The sequence below is a fragment of the Phoenix dactylifera genome, chromosome 12 (genome assembly GCF_051530095.1).
Source record: "Phoenix dactylifera cultivar Ajwa chromosome 12, Ajwa_hap1_PhDact_Kaust_v1.1, whole genome shotgun sequence".
Lineage (NCBI taxonomy): Eukaryota > Viridiplantae > Streptophyta > Magnoliopsida > Arecales > Arecaceae > Phoenix > Phoenix dactylifera.
Window position 1 is genome coordinate 9,455,231 of NC_143201.1, and position 20,386 is coordinate 9,475,616.

At 38.0% G+C, this 20,386-nt stretch overlaps 1 protein-coding gene across 1 annotated transcript; it reads right to left on the reverse strand.

The window, feature by feature from the left end:
• Positions 1-541: 541 nt before the first annotated feature.
• On the reverse strand, positions 542-16,352 carry LOC113462648 (DNA repair RAD52-like protein 2, chloroplastic). The gene is made up of 4 exons (XM_039129867.3): positions 15,926-16,352; positions 7,892-7,929; positions 6,718-6,809; positions 542-846 (listed from the first exon to the last, which is right to left on the reverse strand). Exons 1-4 carry the CDS (start codon positions 16,267-16,269, stop codon positions 700-702), a joined length of 621 nt encoding a protein of 206 aa, XP_038985795.1. The 5' UTR covers positions 16,270-16,352; the 3' UTR covers positions 542-699.
• Between the last annotated feature and the right edge of the window lie 4,034 nt (positions 16,353-20,386).

The following is a 20,386-nucleotide window of genomic DNA, read 5'->3' on the forward strand; positions in this document are numbered from 1 at the left end:
TACAACGCATATTTAGACAAAAGGTCAATCTAACTACATATACTCGTAATCATTGTAATGTAGCAAGGAAGATTTTGCACCAAGTCAAATATAACTAGCTGGTCAGCAAACCAACCCCACCGGCGACTATGTTTCTGCATGCAACCTTTTTTAGCCTGAGAGCTGTCGTCCATATTTTCACATAAAATCGGATAAAGTTTTAAGCAATGTAAAACATAGACTCGTATTTCAATAGCGTTGGAAACTGTTGCTAATTTACAAGACAAATTCCGTTGCTATAGGCATTTGGAATATTTTAGTATTCATACGTCTTCACAATCTGAACGAGGCAGCTGAGAATTTGAAATAAGATTGAAGAAAGACTGTTTTATCCTGGTGTGAAGATTCGCTTGCAACATCACCTCATCAATAGTATCTAAGAATGTTAAAATGTTTGTCGCCGGGGATATAAACACTTCTAACACAACCTCATCAACGTCAACTCTGCCAGTTACACATCTAACAGAATAAATTGGAACGGAAGGCCTACAAAAACATAAGATGCACAGCAACACCAGGTGTCTGATATTTACACTAAGGAATATGCATGTCTTATGCACGAGTAAAATTTCGATAGATTTAACATTTTAAAAACAGTTCTAACTCATATAAGTGACGACAAAGTCATAGAATACTTGAGAGATGGAGAGATAATCCTCTCTACAGAATCTCCTCTTCATGATAGAGGTACAATCCAAAACCAAACCGAGCACAGGCTTTGCAAAAAGATATTTCTTCTGCTGCAGCAACGGGGTCTTCAAACCGTCCATCATTTAGAGACACTGTTCCAGTGGACTCACGGTGTGCCTGCACTCATAAAGGACAAGCAAAATTTGGTATCAGGATACTTGACTGCTTATTCGTTAAAAAACATGTTTCTTGTTAGCCTTTATAAGATTTTATATTATTTATATATCTGCATACCTTCATCTGAAAGGATATGATGAGGCATTTTATATCCTCAATGGAAAAAAACAAAACCATAAGCACAACTATACTGTTATTGTCGGGTCATACAACAAAAACAAAATTTATACATATCATGTTACATGTTCTTCAATGTCCATGTGTCAGACTGAATCTATATGCAAGCAACTCTGCCTATGCATCCTACTTTGAGAAGTCAATGATTATAGGTCTGATTAGTAAAAGGTTGCAAGATCATCCTTGGTAAAAACACAAGAAAACCAATTAAAAAAGAAGAGGAAGAATGGTTGCATTTGGCATCATTGCTGCTCTTAATTTTAAGAAACAGGAAAAAAACCAGCTAATTTTGTTTTGTTTTCAGCTTTTTAAAGGGAAAAAGAAATAGCCATAATTATTTTGAAACAACAGAACAACATTTTTGCAAGTGGTAGCGAGCCCAGTGGTGGTGACAGCAGTGTTATCAGTGAATGGTTGGCAGCTACGGCAATAGTGATGGCAGTGGTGAACTTGTGGTGCTGGATGATAAAAGCAGCCAAGTGGCTGTGGCAGCAGTGATGGTGGCACATGACAAAGGCAAGCTAGTAGCGGTGAGTGGCAGTGACAGTGCGACAACAATGGTAGTGGTTTGCCTGTGGTGGTGGATGGTCATGGTGATGGCGGTGGCAACTGCTGTGGTAGGTTGCAGAAGGTGGCAATTATAGAGATGGTGGTGGTTGCTGCTTTTCAAACAAACAAACAAAAATAAAACTCTAAGTGGAAGAAATATTTGATTGAAGAAAAAAAAGAAAAACAAGCCTCTCAAACAAATCCTAATGGCTCAATTGGCTTTACTGCCATTTTCTTTTTCTTGCTTTTTTGTTGGGCTCCAGCAAAGACTGGCTTAAACAGGATGGGTAGATGTCCACATCTAATCCTATATTCAGAAGGATTTGAGAGGTTCGGGACAAATTTATACTTAGGGTAGGCCTTATCCTTGGAAAAGTCCTATAGATGTGAGGACTCCACCACAACTAAGGTGTCCTTGGAGCAGCCCCAGAGACCACCATCAATCACTGACCAACTCTCTCCTCTTCCTCTCCCCCCTCTGGTGCTCTTTGTCCTCTCTTCGGTTGCCATTTAAAGTTTTTAAGTTGTGATGCAGGAGAAGGCCTTATCCTATATTCAGAAGGATTTGAGAGGTTCGGGACAAATTTATACTTAGGGTAGGCCTTATCCTTGGAAAAGTCCTATAGATGTGAGGACTCCACCACAACTAAGGTGTCCTTGGAGCAGCCCCAGAGACCACCATCAATCACTGACCAACTCTCTCCTCTTCCTCTCCCCCCTCTGGTGCTCTTTGTCCTCTCTTCGGTTGCCATTTAAAGTTTTTAAGTTGTGATGCAGGAGAAGGCTCTTGCGGTTCTCCTCAGATCGACAGTAGTGGAACTCTAGGGAACCAGTGATTCAGCAATGATGAGGGACTTTGTTGGGCTTGTAAGGAAGAAGTGATTCGAGATATGCTTTTGCACTCCTATCATCTATTTTACATTTTTGAAATTAGAAAACTAGTATAGCAGCCTAAAACAATTGATTTCTAATTTAGAAAGACAATTTCACAACCTTCCAATGAGTTCAAGTTCCAAAGGAGGATTATCTACATCAAAAAAATTATGTTACATCATTAAACACTGTTGCTATCACAGCCACCACCACCACTGCCATTGCCAATGCCAGCCACCACACCAGTGCCACGACTACCAATATCACACATGCTTTCCTATTTCTTGTCCTTGAATTATGAAAAAGTTGTGGTTGCTCAGCATGTTTTTCACTGTTGTTTTTTGAGCAATAACATGTTTTACCTTTCAAAAACAGGAAACAGGACAAAAATGGTGGGCTTATTTCTAGTTTTTAGAATCAAGAAAACCGGCATAGCCAAATACACCCATAAATAAGTTTATGATTTCTTGCGCTATATGCAAATTGCAGAGCTTATAAACTGACAAGAAGATTTCAGCAAGATGGACTTCTTTAGAGGATGCATTTGCCATTCCTTAATTGGAATGACATTATTTTCAACATATGATTTTAGCTAAAACAAAATGCAACCAGAAGAACATCAAATGCATGAAGATGGAGCATTAACATGCTTTATCATTTACAACCATTACATGAATAAGACATTCGCAATATTCTCCTGATTATTGATTTCCTTTTGAAATATACATGACTCTTTCTTTGGTCAAATAGTCTCCAAGTTATTTAGGAAATTAAATCAGTAAAGATTTAATCAATATTCGTGATTTATTCATGACGAATTCAAGAAACACTTGTAGCTAACAAAAAAACAGTGCTATGTGCCTATGTGCTAGTAGTGCTGTTTTGCTACTCTTTACTGATTTTGCCTCTCCCATACTTGGTTTCACACAAGACAACATACCATAAACATAACCACACAGCTTTTCACAAATATTTGGGTTTGACATTAGGGATCCTCATTCCCCAAGTATTCCCATTCAAGACCACTTCTAATGATATCCCAGGCTACTTCATTTTTTTCCTCATAACCTCTATGTTACGAGGTCCTTACTTTTTGCAACCTTTATCATGAATCATAATACCTCTCCTTACTAGAGTCCCCTTATCTCTTTGTTGTACATTACCATACCATCTCAATGTTTTCCGGCACGTTATCCTTAATATGTGCTACTCCTATACCTCTTCTAATATATAAATTCTTAATCTATCCATTTAGTTTTACCATACATCTATCTTAGCCAAGGTATGCTGAACTGACCGGTTCGACACCGGTACGGTACAGCGTATAAAAACGGTTCCGACCCAAACTGGGTCGGAATCGATTGGTTCCATACTTGTACCGGCGTGAACCGGCCCGGTTCGCACCGATCCAACCACATTTTCGAAGAGCGCCCGCGCACGGGGCAACATGCCCTGCGCGCGGGGAAGAGCGCCCATGCGGCTGGAGCCCGCGCGGGCCTCTTAATGCCACAGAGTGACATTTAAAGCCACTCTGTGGCATTTAACACGTCCGCGCGGACGTGCGAGCGGAGAACGCGCACGATTCCCCACACAGGAACCGCGCCCGCGGCCGATTCCCCAGCAGGGAATCGCACCTGCGCGCGGTTCCCCGCACGGGGCAGCGTGCCCACGCGGTTCCTCTGTCTTTTTTTTGTTAGTTATAAAATCTTATAAAGGCAGCGTGCCCACGCGTTGTTTTTTTTTTGCTTTTTTTTTTATGTCCGCGCGCGCGCGGCCGCGGAACCGGTACCGAACCGGAACCGTACCGGTACCAGTGCTAACCGGTACGCCAGTACAATCGGTCTGGCGAACCTTGATCTTAACATTCTCGTTCTACCATAAAACTTTCTTTCCTTAATCCTCTCTATTGTCCAACATTCCAAGTCATACAACTCTGCCGGCCTTTTTATTGCTCAATAGAATCTTCTCTTAAGCCTCCATGGTATCCATTGATTAGAAAATACTGCAAAACACCTCCCACTTTATCCAACCAGCTCTAAACCTATCATATACATCATAGATCTATCTTAAATAGATCTTGTCACTACATAATAGATCTTAAATAATAAAAGCAATCACTTTATAGTATCTCTTGTACATCAATCTTGAATTGGACCTCATCTTTATTTCCACTTTCACTAAAATTGCATCAGATGTCTTTGTTTATTAGCCTTAGAACCCTCATCCACTAAAGCTTTCTTTCATAAGTTCAATTTAATATGTAATCTAGTACCTTATTCATCAACTAAGACTATATCGTCTGCGAATAACATACATGAAATACATTTTCTTGAATATTAGCAGTAACTTCATATATAACTAACATAACAAAGACAGAGGCTTAATGCTGATCCTTAGTGCAAACTATTGTGACTGGAAATATAATTGTACCACAGCAACTCCTAACACCGCCATGGCTGGGGTGAAGCCTGGATGGGAAAAGTAGAGGGTTGATGTTCGGTTGACAACTAGTCCTAAAAGATATGTCAAACTATGACACAGATATAAATTATAAATTAACAATATAAATACTAATTTTTATTTTTTAAAACAATATAAATTCTTTCCAAACTTTTGGCAAGTTCTCATATTTTCCCCATTCCCAAATCTTCACTCAAGTAAATCTATCACTAACTATGCTCAATAGGCTATCCAATCAAGGAATATTTATCTTGGGCTAGACATAAATCCATTTACCTCAGAAATTCCTCTCTCACATCATGAATTTCATTTCACATACATCAAAGGGTGTTATCTGAAATTTCAAATACAAGTAAAATGAATTCATGCATTAAAGTTAAAACCCAAAAATGTCTTTAAGATATTCATAAGTAGTAGTTACACCTGTTATTGTTCTCGTGCTTGTCTTTGATCTTGCTTGCATATCCACTTTAAAACTTATGTTTCCCAACATCCACATGTACTACTCTGAATTTTACTTTCCCAAGTATACATAGATCTTCCTTTCTGTCTAGGTTCCCCAGTAATTACTTTGTGAGAATAAATTGATGACCATTCTATATACATTACTGGAGAACTTCACTTTTTATATAGGTTATCTGTTCCACCAATGTCTTATATCCTTCATATTGTTGCTAGTAAGTGTAATTCCATAATTGCCGATGCTTGAATCTGCCACTTCACCATCGCCATCTTTAACAAATTTCAAAGCCTCAACTAGTGGTAGCAAAAACTGCTACCATTTTCTCCTGATCATCTTTCATGTCCAATCTATTTGCAACCCTAGATGTCAATAAATCAAATTCAAAAACATGATCTATTTCAGATATGGATTGTATTTGGATCCTTGAACTCACAATCCAAACATGAACCAACCCAAACCGTTCACAACTAGTAAAATAGATATTTCAAAACCCTCCTTAAATATAAAAAATTAGTTTTCCTTTCGTCCATAATTTATGTCACTGATTATAATTACGGACAGTTATCGAACAAATCTTATGTAGAATATGTTTTGATAATATTCATGTGTCCTTATTGATTATTTTATTGCATAATATGTTTATGATATAATCAAGTAAACAATTTATATGTGCATATTATGATTCGTCTGGATTATTTTTGACACAATTTAAGCTGGAAAATCCAGTGATTAGATCAAACTAATATAAATCTGATCCAATCCAACCCGAATGACCTGATTCAAAAGTGGATTGGATTTGAGTTGTGCACATCCCCAATCCAACCCGACCTGCTTGCAGCCCTATTGACATACACTAAAATAGCTCCTACATTGCATTTTATTTTCTTAGGTTCACTACGGTTCACACATATGCTTTTCTGTCTAGAGGCTTCATAACATAACCCCTTTCTCTTATCTGAGAAATATAGTTAATGATTTTTCAATTTGGCATGGGGACGAAGTAGTTCATGTTTATGAAATTAGTAAGTTGTTCCACCTCTGTCTTGTAGTGTTGTCACTAACTAGCCATCACTTAAATCCATCAGAAACCTGCTGCAGCTCTAACATTTCCTTGTCATTCTAAATAACAAGGTTAATTTTTATCTTCTCATTTAAAAATTGATGGTTAAACAAAATACAACATTGCATCTTTATTAAAAATTTAGCCTGAGATTGTTACTGGATGTAGTTATGTAGCACTAAAAGTAAAAAAGCAGATGCTTCAAAATCAAGCATTTTACTCATGTTACAAGTAGATATGGAACACAATAATCATGAATCAAGAACAAAGCTGTAGTCTCAATAAGTACCTCCCCATCTGATCCTCGAATTGTAACTCGATATACCACCGTCACACTTCCATTGTTGGAGAATGTAATATTACGTACTTCTCCACACCAGCCTTGAGAAAGAAATATCAATGAACATATATATCAATAAAATTCAAATTATGTGCGGTGCATGCAACAGGTATTTCTAATATGTATCAAATGGCAAATGGTTCCAACCAATGTCAGTTTGACCTCTATTGGAACACCAACAGTCAAAAGCTTGCATATATGCTGATTTAGCAATTAAAAGAGAAGGGCAGTACATAAATATATCAAGAACCAGTATCCGGTTGATAGGTACATGTAGCATGAGAGATCTTTCGCACCAGCTTACACTAAGAACCTGTTTGGATGTCAGAAGGTCTAATCAGATCGATAAGATCTTCCGGTGGGAACTACTCTTCTGAAAATTTGTTGGAAATCTGTATGATTCAAGAGACTGGGAAGCCAAAGGAGCAAATAATCCCTGGTTTTAACGCAGTGATTTATCTTATCCCTAAGAACTAGGAATTAGTGGCTCCTCCAACCGCCCTAACCTCCTTCAACCACCCTAGCTTCCATCATATTTTCAGAAGAAGTGCCCTTTTGCGAGATCTTATCAGACTGATCAGATCTACCAACATCAAAACAGGCCTCAAAAATACCAAATGGGAAATGAATTCACTCCTACCAGAGAAAATGATTTGCTTAAGATAATATTTTATGCAGTGAGAAATGAATCATCCAAATAAAGTAGCTGTACTACAGTAGAATATGAACAGGACCTTGTGGTGACCATTTAGCAAATACAGCAACAAATCTTCCATAAAATTACGAAAAAGTTGGCCTCAAGATTCTAACATTCAATGACTAGCAAGTGGCAGAAATAACTTAACAAGTTTGCAGATTTTGTTCTGGGGATTATTACACCTATAGTGTGCATGATGTCATCCTGTACTCTAGACACTAGCTTCAAAGTCCTGGTTTCTAAATATAAATGCTTGACAAAGAAAAGTTTTAAGAGAAGAAGGTAAGCTTCAATGAGATAGGCATAGGAACCCAGAAAACTTAGCAGCAACTCCAAAATTCTCTTACTTGGCATATCATGATACTTGGAAATATCAAATAGGACTATCGGTACCAAAATTATAGTAATACAGGAAGAGAGGCACACCTGGGGCATAAAAGCTCAGCATTCTGTTAGTATGATACCTAAACAAAGAAACATAAGAATTAGCCTAGACAAGATACAGGAACAAAATAACATTACATCATGAGAATTATCAAGGAGTGCATGCAGCGGTGCATGTCAAAATCATTTAGATAGAAGTAAACATACATTCCAAGTTTCAACATCTGATTGATTCCAGCATAAATTAATATCTTTTTCCTTTCGATAAACATTAGAAAATTTCATTGAAATTCAAAGACATCAAGAGAAATACACTATTTATATTTAATGGAAAGCAGTTCTATAAACTTAATTTTAGTTATTATTCCTTTTTTCCTCATATTTCTAAGCAAGTGTATAAGTATACTTAAATAATAATTTTGAATACTATGCCAAAGTTCAATCTATGTCGGGCATGTAATGAATCAAATGTGAGCTCTTTATTTCGGAAATTCTTAGAAAAAATTCAGAATGCAAGCCAGAAAAGCTTGGCATTCTGAATTTTAGTAGTGAATGTATCAAAACTAAATAATACCTCTTAAGACTATGCCATAAAGCTCCACTCATAATAACTAACACCTAGGGACAGACTAAAAGAGAATGGAGTACAACACAACTCAACTCTACTCTACTCAACTAAGCCTTAATCCTAGACTAGCTGGGGTCAGCTACATGAATCCTTTTTCTCTATTCCGCTCAATTTAGGATCATATTTTCTAAAAGATGTTGCGATATCAAGCCCTTCCTTACTACTTTATCCCATTTGATTTTTGATCAACCTCCACCCCTCTTTCCTTTTACATGTATCAAATGACTTTCTACTGATGCATCCCTTGGCCTAAGTTGTACATGTTCAAACCATTTAAGTCATGCTTCTCTCCAATTTATCCTCAATTAGAACTACCTCCACCTTTTTATGAATGACTTCATTTCTTATTTTCTTTTCTTGTATTACCATATATCTATCTCAAGAATCTCATGTCCACCATGCTCATGTCATGCACATGTTTTCTAACTGCCCAACATGTTGTATCATAAAACATAGCCGGTTGTATGGCTGTCCTATAAACTCTACCTTCCAATTTAGCAAATATCCTATGATTACATATAATCCTACTTGCACTTATCTATTTTATCCAACCTGCTTTAATTATATTGATAACATCCTTTTCAATCTCCCCCTCCTTATGAATAATCAATCCCAAATATTGAAAATGATCATTTATAAAAATTTCATGATCCCCAGTTTTTACATTACCTTCATATCCATTTCTCATTTTACTAAAGCTACATTCCATATAGTCCGCTTTAGCCCTACTTAACCTAAAATCCTTGGATTCCAATGCATCCATAATTCCAATTTATGATTAACCCTGACCTCATTTTCATCCACTAAGACTATATTATCTGCAAATAACGTGTACAAAGGAATATCATCCTGAATATATCTAGTAAACTCATCCATAACTAGCGCAAAAAGGTAAGAACTTAGAGCATTAGGAAACTAACTAGTATTACCATTAATAGTTCTCACACTAGCAACCACTCCATCTTACATGTCTTTAATAACATTAATATATTTTTAAAAAGCTTCTTTCTTTTGTAAGACCTATTACAAGGCTTCTCTGGGGACTTTATCATATACTTTCTTTAAATCAATAAAAACCATATGAAGGTCTTATCTCTCTTCTCGATACTTCTTCATTAACCTCCAAATGAAAAAAGTAGCTTCCACAATCGACCTTCTTGGCATAAAACCAAATATATTCTCTAACATTTTTTAGCCACACCTTAATCTATGCTCAACAACTCTTCCGAAATTTCATAGTATGGCTCATGAGTTCAACACTACAAAGAATAATTTTGACTATTGCCTTTATTCTTATGAATTGATCCTGTAGTGATCTTCCTCCATTTATCAAGTATTTTCCCATTATTTAAAATATTATTAAACAAATTAATACTCTCACATCACTTAAATACTTTTAAACCTTAATACAGATTCCATCAGTCTAATCACTTTTCCTATTTGTATCATTTTTACAGTCTCCTTTACCTCAAATACTCTAATTCTAAGTGTATCTTTAACATTTCTATCCTCAATAGAACTAGTAAGCATCCTAAATCATCTACATGACTGACTAATAACTTAATAAAATAACTTTCTCATGCTTTTCTGATCCCATCCCCCTTAACCAAACCTTTTTAATCTTCATTTTTAATGCATTTAACTTGAGTCAAATCTCTAGCTTTTCTTTCTCTTAGTCTTGTAATTTATAAATATTTTTCTTCCTATTCTTATTTTTTAACTTGCGATGTAACTTTTCCTATGCCTTATGCCTTGAATCTAGCATCTCATACACCCCCCCTCTCAACTTCCTTCTTACGCACTTAATAGATTTCATACGCTTCTCTATTCCTATATTTAAGTAGTCTTCTGTAGCATCTTCTTTTAACCTTAAATGTTAACTAGAATTTCTTTTTCCACTACCAAGCCATTTGTTTCTCTCCTTGTAAATTCCACCACCTAGTCCTTGGGTTCCTATTTTCTTTAGTCATTCTCTTCTATTTTCTAGTACACACATCCAAAACCACCAATGCATGTTCAATGGTTAAACTTTCACCTGGTATAACCTTACAATCTTTATATGAAACTCGATCAATCTTCCTAGTAAGGTCTGTCATACCGACCATACCGACGTACCGGTGGACACCGGTATGGTACCGGTTGGAACCCATACCGAATCGGCCAACAGAGCAGCGAAGTCTACAGACGCGAAAAAAATGCGCAAACGCATTAAATGCCAGAGAGTGGCATTAAAGGCCACTCTGTGGCGTTAAATGGCCCACGCGGGCTGCCCCGCGCGAGGAACCACGCGTGGCCACGATTCTCTGCTGGGGAACCGATCGCAAGCGCGGTTCCCTATGTGAGGAATCATGCAGGTGCGAGCTGGGTGCGCGATTCCTCGCTTGCGCCCGAGCAGGCGCTCTTCCCCGCATGTAGGCGCACTGCCCCGCGCGGGTGCGGTTCCCAGCTCGCGCAAGCGCAGCAACCAGTGCGAACCAGCCTGGTTCATACTCGTATGAAGGTGGAACCGCTCGGTTCCAGCCTCGAAGGGGCCGAAACCATTTTTTAAGGTTGTACCGGACCGGTCAGGGGCGGTACCGGTTTGTACGGGCTGAACCGGCCGGTTCAGCAAACTTTTCTTCCTAGTAAGGAAGAAATCTATTTCACTAGCATTATGCACACTTCTAAAAGTTATTAAGTACAAGTCATTATTTTTGAAGCAAGTATTAATCAACACTAGGTTGTATGCAACTGTGAACTCCAACGATGCATCACCTTCCTCATTTCTATCTCTGAAACCATAACCTCTATGCACCCTTTCAAAATCTACACTATATTTCCTCATGTGTCCACTCAAATCTCGTCTAATAAATATTTTCTCCGCTAGATCTCTTGCATTAGTCTATTCATGTCTTCCATAAAGCATTGCTTTGTAGAATTATCCAATCCTCCTTGAAGAGCATATGCACTGATGATATTAATAGACTCTTCTCCTAACACTAATTTTATCAAGATTACTCTATCTTCTATTCTTTTAATCAATGTTTGCAATCTTAATATCAACTACCACATCGTACTGACATTCGATACGTAAATGCGTATAAGCTCGATACTATTACAGAATTTTTTTATTTTTCAATTTTTGTTTTTTGAGGATAATTTTAAGCTCTATGGATGTTTAAAAAGAAAGAAAGAAAGAAAGGAAAGGAGAAAAGGAAAGAAAGAAAATAAGGCTATTTTCATCCAAATCATAAGAACAAGATCATGTATTACAAGATTTTAGTAATAATAATTCTGATGTCTTTTAGTATATTGTCATGTTTAGTTTTCTTCAATTTAATTAATATAATCTTGAAAGATGAACTTAGTGTTGTAGTTCTCAAACTTAGTATTTTAGTTGGAGACTAATTTGGTGTTTATATTGATTTAACATCCAATTTTTTTCTTTGGAAAATATCTCATGCGTCTATTGATGATTTTCAGAAAATAAAGGAAAAAATATTGTAGGCTTAATGCATTTTTAATATTTTATTTATGGCATGTAGCTTCTCTCTCTATCTTTTCATTTTTTTGCTGCTTCTATAAATAGCAATAGCTTTTTCATAAACCATAGAAGCTATTCATTACCACGCTCATAAATAGAGCATCGTTTCTTATATCTATTCTCCTCGTATATTGATTGTTTTATATACTGCTTAACACCAAATTCAGGTTGCAAAAAAAGAAAAGGGAAAGAAAGAAAGGAAAGAAGAAAAGGAAGGAAAGAAGAAAAGGAAGAACGAAGAACAGGAAAGAACGAAGAATGGGAAAAAGAAGAAAAAGAAAACAAAGAAAGGAGGAAAAGGAAAAGAAAGGAAAGAAGGAAAAGAAAAAGGAAACAAAAAAAAGGAAGGGAGGAGGAAAAGAAAAGAAGGAAGGAAGAAAGAAAAAGGAAAGAATAATGAAAAAAGGAACGAAAAAAGGATAAGGGGCTCGAACCACCTTGATCGCTCCGAACCAAGTGAAATTGAGTGTTCTGCTTCGTGTGGTCTAGTTCGGACATCTTACAAGCTGAACCACCAAACTGTCTCCATACTGGCTAACTTGAGTTGGCATACCCGAAACTTAATGGTTTGTGTCACAACCTAGGACCTCACCTGGAAAGGCTAGCTGGAAGGTGTTATTTAGGTTTCTTGATCCTATATAAGTGCCCAAAATCTACCCAGTGTATGGCCAATGTACACATGCTCGCACGGATCGACACATACTCTCCCCATTTAAGCCCTAGTATCCTCGCCAGATTAAGGGTACAAATCCATTCAAATTTAATCACAAGCACCATGATCAACCCATGGTCAGCCTCCATGAATCCGTGTTGTAGTATCCTCTAGTCCACAAACCCTAGGTCGAGTCCACTCTAATACCATTTATCACAACCCAGGACCTCATCCAAAAAGGCTAGCCGAAAGATGTTATTTGGATTCCTTGGCCCCATATAAGTACTCAAGATCTACCCAGTGCATAACCTATGTAGGAACTAAACAAATGCCTGCATGAATCCTAGGGCTGGAAGTGGGCCGGGCTGGGCCGGGCCACACCCCTACCCAAGCCCGGCCCGAAATTTTTTTCCGGGCTTCGGGCCGGGCCAAGGCCCGAACAATTTTACAGGATCGAGGCCCGAGCCCGGCCCGGGCCCGGCCCGGGCCCATTTGGGCCAGCCCGTTTGGGCCGGCCCGTTTGCCAATAAACTTCAAGGCAGTCTCTGTTTACAAGGATTTGGTTTCGTGGAATACTACCATCACCTGCTACACTCACAATCTCCATGACATCAGATTATAGCAGTAATATGGTCCCTCTTAAGCTCTTCAGATGCCTCCAGTCCATGGGAACAGAATTTGATGAGTTCATTATGGCAAGCATTCTGAAGTCTTGTGCTATGCAAAAGGATTTAGAAACAGGAAAGATGATCCATGCTTGCATTATGAAACTTGAAATAAAGTTGAAATAAGGCATTCGACAATCGGTGGCCCGCGTCGGGCTGGAAATGGGCTCGGGCTTGGACGGGCCCGGGCCGGGCCAACCAAATACCCGAGCCCGGCCCGAAATAAAAATGGGCTGAATGATTAAGCCCGAGCCCGGCCCGAAATGCAGTGAGCCGGGCCCATAGCCCGGCCCGCGGGCGGCCCGACCCGATGGGCTTCGGGCCGGCCCGAGCCCACTTCCAGCCCTAATGAATCCTCACAGATCGGATGGCTAGGCCGACCCTGCTCGTAATGTCTATAACCTCATCTTTTAAACACTTATCTATAATAATCCCTACTCCATTTTGATTCCTATCATTCCCTATATACTGAATTTTATAACTTGTCTTACCAATTTTCTTTTTTTCTCCTATCCACTTAGTCTCCTGTAGGCAGGCTATGTTAACTCTTCTCCTAGCCATTGTACCTATTAGTTTCATCAATTTTCCAATCAACGACCCTATATTGCAAGTTTTTAAACGTATCCTACTTTCTTGAACCAACTTCTTTATTCACACCCATTTATTAAAGTGTGATAATCATTGCTTGTGTATGGGCGCAATGCGCCACATCACTTCTGGTGAATGTCCTAGATAACCCTTGCCCATTTTTTACTACACCTGAGGTCCAACGCAAAATGTCACTAGGTAAGGAATGCCCCAAAAGTTTTCTCAAGATTTATGCTCATATAAATCCATGCTCATACAAAAATGGAATGCAAGAGAGCTAATAAAAATAAAAATAAGAATTCAGATCAAAGAAGAAAAACATACTTGTACTTCGACAACATATGTTAATTGTACTGCGAAAACGATGAATAAAAGAAGAGGAAGAAAGCAATAATGATGGTTAATAAGGTGGATGATAAAGAGATGTCACATAAAGCAAATAATTGTAAAGCAAGAGCAAGACCATAGCTAGTAATCTTCAAAGCTACCAATCTAAATGGAGGCATCAGAAGTTTTCTCAAGATTGCACTAGTGGAGGACAAATGAATTTTACCCTTCAAGCCCTCCACCAAATAACATGGGGTGAAGTCCACCGCCAAGGAAAAATCCTCCTTGCCTAGTGGGACATAAAATACAATAGATCCTGATATAAACTAGTAGCAAAACAGAATAGAGTCAGCCATGTCCTTTTTCTAATAACAAAACAAAAAAAATCAATATCAAGTATCTACAAGTCTCCTTAATCTTTTTTGGAGCATAGTAACCATAGAATGGGCACTTCCCTTCATGTCCACATATCTCTTTATATAATGTTATAAATGCCTGAAAACAAATGAACTGAAAGAAAAAAAAAATACCGTACTTCCTACAAGTTAAAAAAGAAATTGATCAATGGGGCAGGCAAACTCCTACATGTAAAAGCCTACCACCCACAGGGCTACAATCTCATCAGTTTGCCAGAGTCCATAAAAACAAATATACACAGAGTCTAGTGCTTTTCTCACTTATAGGATGATTATCCATCAGGTAGCGAGATTAGAGTCAATACCACAACCCAGGAAAATAAACACCCAACCTAAACCACCAAAACAGATACTAAAACCTCACTCCCCCTCCTTTAACAATCACAAACTGGTATTCCCTCTTATTATGTTTTTCTAAAGCATTGTGTTATTAGCTAACACTATAGCATCTTAAGATTAGAACTCTTATCTTCAACTGAGAATATTGCTCCACAAACACTCATCCTCATTATCTAGTCTAGAGGTTAACATTCCTTATGATAGCTTCCTTCCAAACATATAAGTTCTCGCCTCTCTCTTCTTTCAGGGATACCCATTAACACTCCACTTGCAAGAAAATTGGATAACCTCATCACCACCAAATTGTGACTTCAATACCTCCTGTTTTAGCCAAGAAAATAGGAGAATGCATACAAAGAAGCATCAATATTGCTGTGAAACATCAGCCTTGCTCATTCCACCAGAAACAATAAAGAAGCCGGCGAAGAGCTTTAACTAGCCTTTCAGCTTCCAGATCAAAATCACACTAATTCATGATCTCTTCTGATTCATCAAATTCACAACATCCTGAATCCTATCATCACAGATTCTGATCTGAGAGATCGTACCATAATGAACCCAAAACATTGACTTCTGTACATAAGCTGTCCTCTCGAAAAGGAAATGGATATAGTTTACCAGAAAAAGAAGACACATATCATTAGCTCCAGATGCGATGTTATCAGCAGCAGATCCATAATCCCTCCTCCCATTTCCACACCCAACTTACCAAAAGTTTCCATCACATGTCAGATCTCCCAGTAACATATGCCATCATTTTCTCGATCCACAAAGCCATCACCCAAAACCCTTTATTACTAATTAACGCAACAGCTTCCGAGAAAACGAACAGAGCAGATCACAAACACACAAAAAAAGAAATTGAAGAGACAAAGAAGGGGAGGGAAGGAGGGGGGGGGGAGCGAGAGAGAGAGAGAGAGAGAGAGAGAGGGAGGTACCAAGGGATGGAGTTGTCGGCGGTGTTGATGATCTTGTCGGGGACTCGCTTGTTGAGGTCCCGGAGGATCTCGGCAAGCGGGCGGGTGAGGCAGGACGCCTTATCGAGAGGCACGACGTAGTTGGAGTTGGGCACCGCACCGCCAGCCTTCTTTCCCCCGTTTCCGGCGCCCTTCTCCAGCGCCGCCGCCACCATCACCGCTCCCCTCCGGGCCAAGCTGACCCTCCCCCCTCGCCGCCTCCCGGCCACGCACAGCGTTCGCACCTCCTCGGTGGCGCCGGTGGCCGGAGGGAAGGCCGACCTGCTGGTCAGGAAGAAGGCGGCGCCGCCGATGGTGGCTTCCATGAACGCCAGCTGGGAATGGAAAGAGAGAGAGGGGACGGGGGGTTGAGACTCGGGACTTCGAGACTTGGGAGGAGTGACTACTGGCCTGGTCCACTTCTTGGCCCCATTTTTTATTGTCGTTTTTGCATATTCTACCTACCAACTCTTCTTCCCTAACCCAAACTGCTCGCGAACTTTCGGCCCCCCTCGCCTTCTCTCGCGCGTGACGACCCCAGTCTTACGGTCTCGTGAAGCGCACGCTTCCACGCACCGGCTGACAAGGTGGTTGGTCCACCCTCCAAAACGTGGGTAGTTGGGGTTTGGGTGTGACCTCAACCTGGCCGCTTGTCAGCACTGTTTGTGTTTTGGACCTTGTACTAGGGATTAGGTTTTAGATTATAGAAAAACATTACATCGACTTATTTAGTTGTTGTTTTTCTCCAAATTGAAAATTCTCTGAAGATTGTTACATGATTTTTATTACCCTAATAATTTGGCAAACTATTTTCATTAATTTGCGGACATGATAGCTGATTTTTTTTTTTTCTACTTGATCTCTCCCATGATTTCTTTATGTATTCATATTTTATTTTAAAATATTTATTAAGTTTTAAAACCTTTGAAATTATTATTTTTTTAATTTATATGTTTCTTTTATGTTGGCATGTATTAGCAAAAATATCTTTCAAAACTGTCATGTATTAGCTGGCTTCGGTTCCCTGCCCTTTCTTCTTTTTTAAAAGTGAAAAATCTTTCCCAGCTATACTAAACAAAGGCGACAGATACTTTATATATATATATACACACACACATATATACACATCTTTTCCACTAGTAGATGTATAACCCTGGGTGAGGGATGTAGGATCATATACTTGATACTTCATTTGAAAGTAAGATGAGGAGGGCATTAGCTTGCTCAGTGAAACCATGAAGACAATGTGAATTTTGTCTTCTAGCTTCTTGCTTTAGGCTTGTTTGGTTCAACAAAATAGAAAAAAAAAAGTATGACCAACGAAAAAAAAATATATTTAGTTGGAGATTTAAAAAAATAAAAAATAGCTTTTTTATAAAAATCAATTTTCTATATTTTATGAAAAAAACTCATATGGGATATGAAAAGCCAATTTCTAACAAGTTTAAAAATATAATATTTTTTCCAAAAATACTTTTATGCATTTTTTTTCTTGTACTCTGTTTATTAAGGGTATAACAGATATTTTACGCAACTTCTCTAAAAAAGTAAATATTCAACCAAACATAAATTACACTAGAAAATGTATTTTCTATTTTACTTTCTTATGGTCAACCAAATACATAAAAACCACTTTCCGAGGTGACGTGGCCTAAATCTAATTCATCCATCATCGGTTGACACATGGCGAGTATTTTGAAAAGATTTGAATTTAAAAAAAATAAATTTTTGGTGAGGTCCAAATAACGAAGGAGATTACAACAGATTTGAATCCAGATAAGAAAGGAAGTTACAGGAATGCCTTGATTTTTGCCTCCAAAATATAATAGATCCTTGCTCCCTCCTCTCTATAAACAAGGCTAAGGAACTTCAAAAAGGAAAGAAAGGAATGGCCCGAGGCTTCCAAGAACAGATGGCGAGAAGCTCTCAAGATGAGACTGTCAAGCAGTTATGGCGACAAGCTCAATGACGTGAGGTTCCTACAGAGAGGCTTTTGTTTCTTAGCTATGCAGCCTAAGAGGAGGATGAATTGAGCTTTTTAAAAATCTATGAACTATAAGTACAACATGATAATAACTTTTTGATGTGCATGTGATGTGCAATGACTAGAATAAACAGTAAGTACAAATAAAATGCAATATGCAAACAAATAAAACACCACAAACAAAAAAGATTTTTAGTGGTTTTGTGCCAAATCCAGCACTTACATCTACTCTCCAAGCTCCCTACTTAGAAATTTCAATCCATAAATTGTTCACAAACGATTAAAATGTCAAAAACCATCGATTAAATAACCCTAGTTCTTTCCAAGCTAGTTACTTATTTTTTAGGCATGAGCAAGCCTTACACACTCTGTTTCAAGAAACAAATCAATCTTTCCCAAGTTTTAGCTCAACCGAAACTTGTCCCTATAAATACAAAGAGATACAATGATAAAACAGTGAATATACAACGAATACAATAAAAACTCCTTAATGAGCAGAAATAAAACCAATTTAAATCTCTTTTGAATTGCCAAGAGAAGCCTTTTGATGTGCACTTCAGTTGGAAATCTTCAATAAATGCTCTTGAAGTGGTTGTTGAAGTTGTATTGAATACTTCTCACTTAATGAATGCTCTTTTAACTTGAATGCTTTCTTTCTTGATTCTTCTTGTTGTGTCTTCACCTTTTGGAAGCCCTTTTATGGAGAATAGTTGCTGGAGAGTAAATAGCTATTAGAGACTGTTGGAGAGTGGTTGGATTTCACTAAATTCACCTCTTTCGTACTGAAAAATAAGTCGTTGCGGCTTACCAGAGCTGAGGGATCGACCTACAAGTCGACTCCTAATCTAGCGGTCGAACCTAGAGGGAACTAAAAGAAATATTCCTTTGTTTCTCGCTTGTGGCACATCATGAGCCGACCTGCAGGTTGACTCCTAATCTAGGGGTTGACCTACAGGTTGACTCCTAGTTTATGCCAAGTATGCCGTTGGGCTCCAAGATGTTAGAGTCAACTTGAAGGTCGACTCCTAGGCCCTTGTGGTCGACTCCTGATGTCCAAAGTGTTTAATCTTTGTCATTGTCCAGTAGACACCCTGAAGTCAATTCTTGACTCACCAAAGTCAAGTTTCATGCTTCAGAAACCTTCAAACTATTTCGAACTTGTCTCCAACTTGAAAATTGTATCTTTTTGAGCTTCTCCATACTTCTCTAAATGTTCAAGCTTCTAAAGTTTCCTTGAAAAACAACTTAAATTTCTCGAAAACATATATGCATTAGTAACCTACTAGAATATTTTGTGACAATTAAAATCAATCCTTGGGCCAACAATCCCCCCCCCCCTTTTGATGATGACAAAATATTGAATACAAGAAAAATAAGCCATGCAATATATCAACAAAATAATGTCTATGTAATATGTCATTTCTAACAAACATTTGAGCATTCCAAATTAGGGCATATATTACACTAGAACATCATATCAAGTATCCAATAATCATTTCATAGATCCTCATGTCATAATATCATAGCATAAATATGGACCATTAGAGAAACACTTAAATGCACAATAGACGATCTACATATCAAAGCAAATAGTATGAGCCTGTAACTATTTTTCATTATGTTAAGGCAATTGTGTCAATATCAAAATAGACAATAGCATCAAAGCAAGTAAAATTGGGACTGGACTATAGCATTAAAGCCTTATCATTCATGTACAATGGTGTTAGAGTAAATGACTTTACATGACATGCAGGCATATATAGCACATTAGTCAATGATATCAGAATGGATGTGCATGTCGGTTCATAGTATCAGAGCAAAACTATGTATCAATCTAAGAAATTATATGCAAATCAATAGTATCAAAGCATCAAAGTATCATAACATTAGAATAGTATCAGTAATATTAGAGCACTATCAGCAACCAACAATGTGATTTTGGGTATTTATATCATTTTGAGAATTTAATAATATCATTTCAGGTATTTATATCATTTCAAACATTTAATAGTATCAACATCACCCATTTCATGCATTTATCCCTGCTTATACAACATATATTTACTCCTCCTCTTTGGCATCATCACCCAACAAAAGCCATATATAGCAAAGGTGAACATGAGATAGATAAAATAAGGTGTATAGTACATACCACAAAGTTGAACATAGCATAATACATAAATAAATGTCCCGAATCATAGTGGTAGAACAAAGTCACATAAGTACATATACCATAAATAACACATATAAGTTCAAGATACATAAATACTGAATCTAGAAAGAAAAGAACTCTAATCCTCATCATATGAACAAGATATCTCATGATGAACAGACAATCTAGATGAGGTACTGGCTCTTCGACTTTTAGTAGTGCTAGAAGGCCCAACGCTAGTGAAGGGACAGAAAGGTCCGAAAGATCAGGAAGGCTAGAAAGGATGGTAAGTATGCTGATTAAGTTG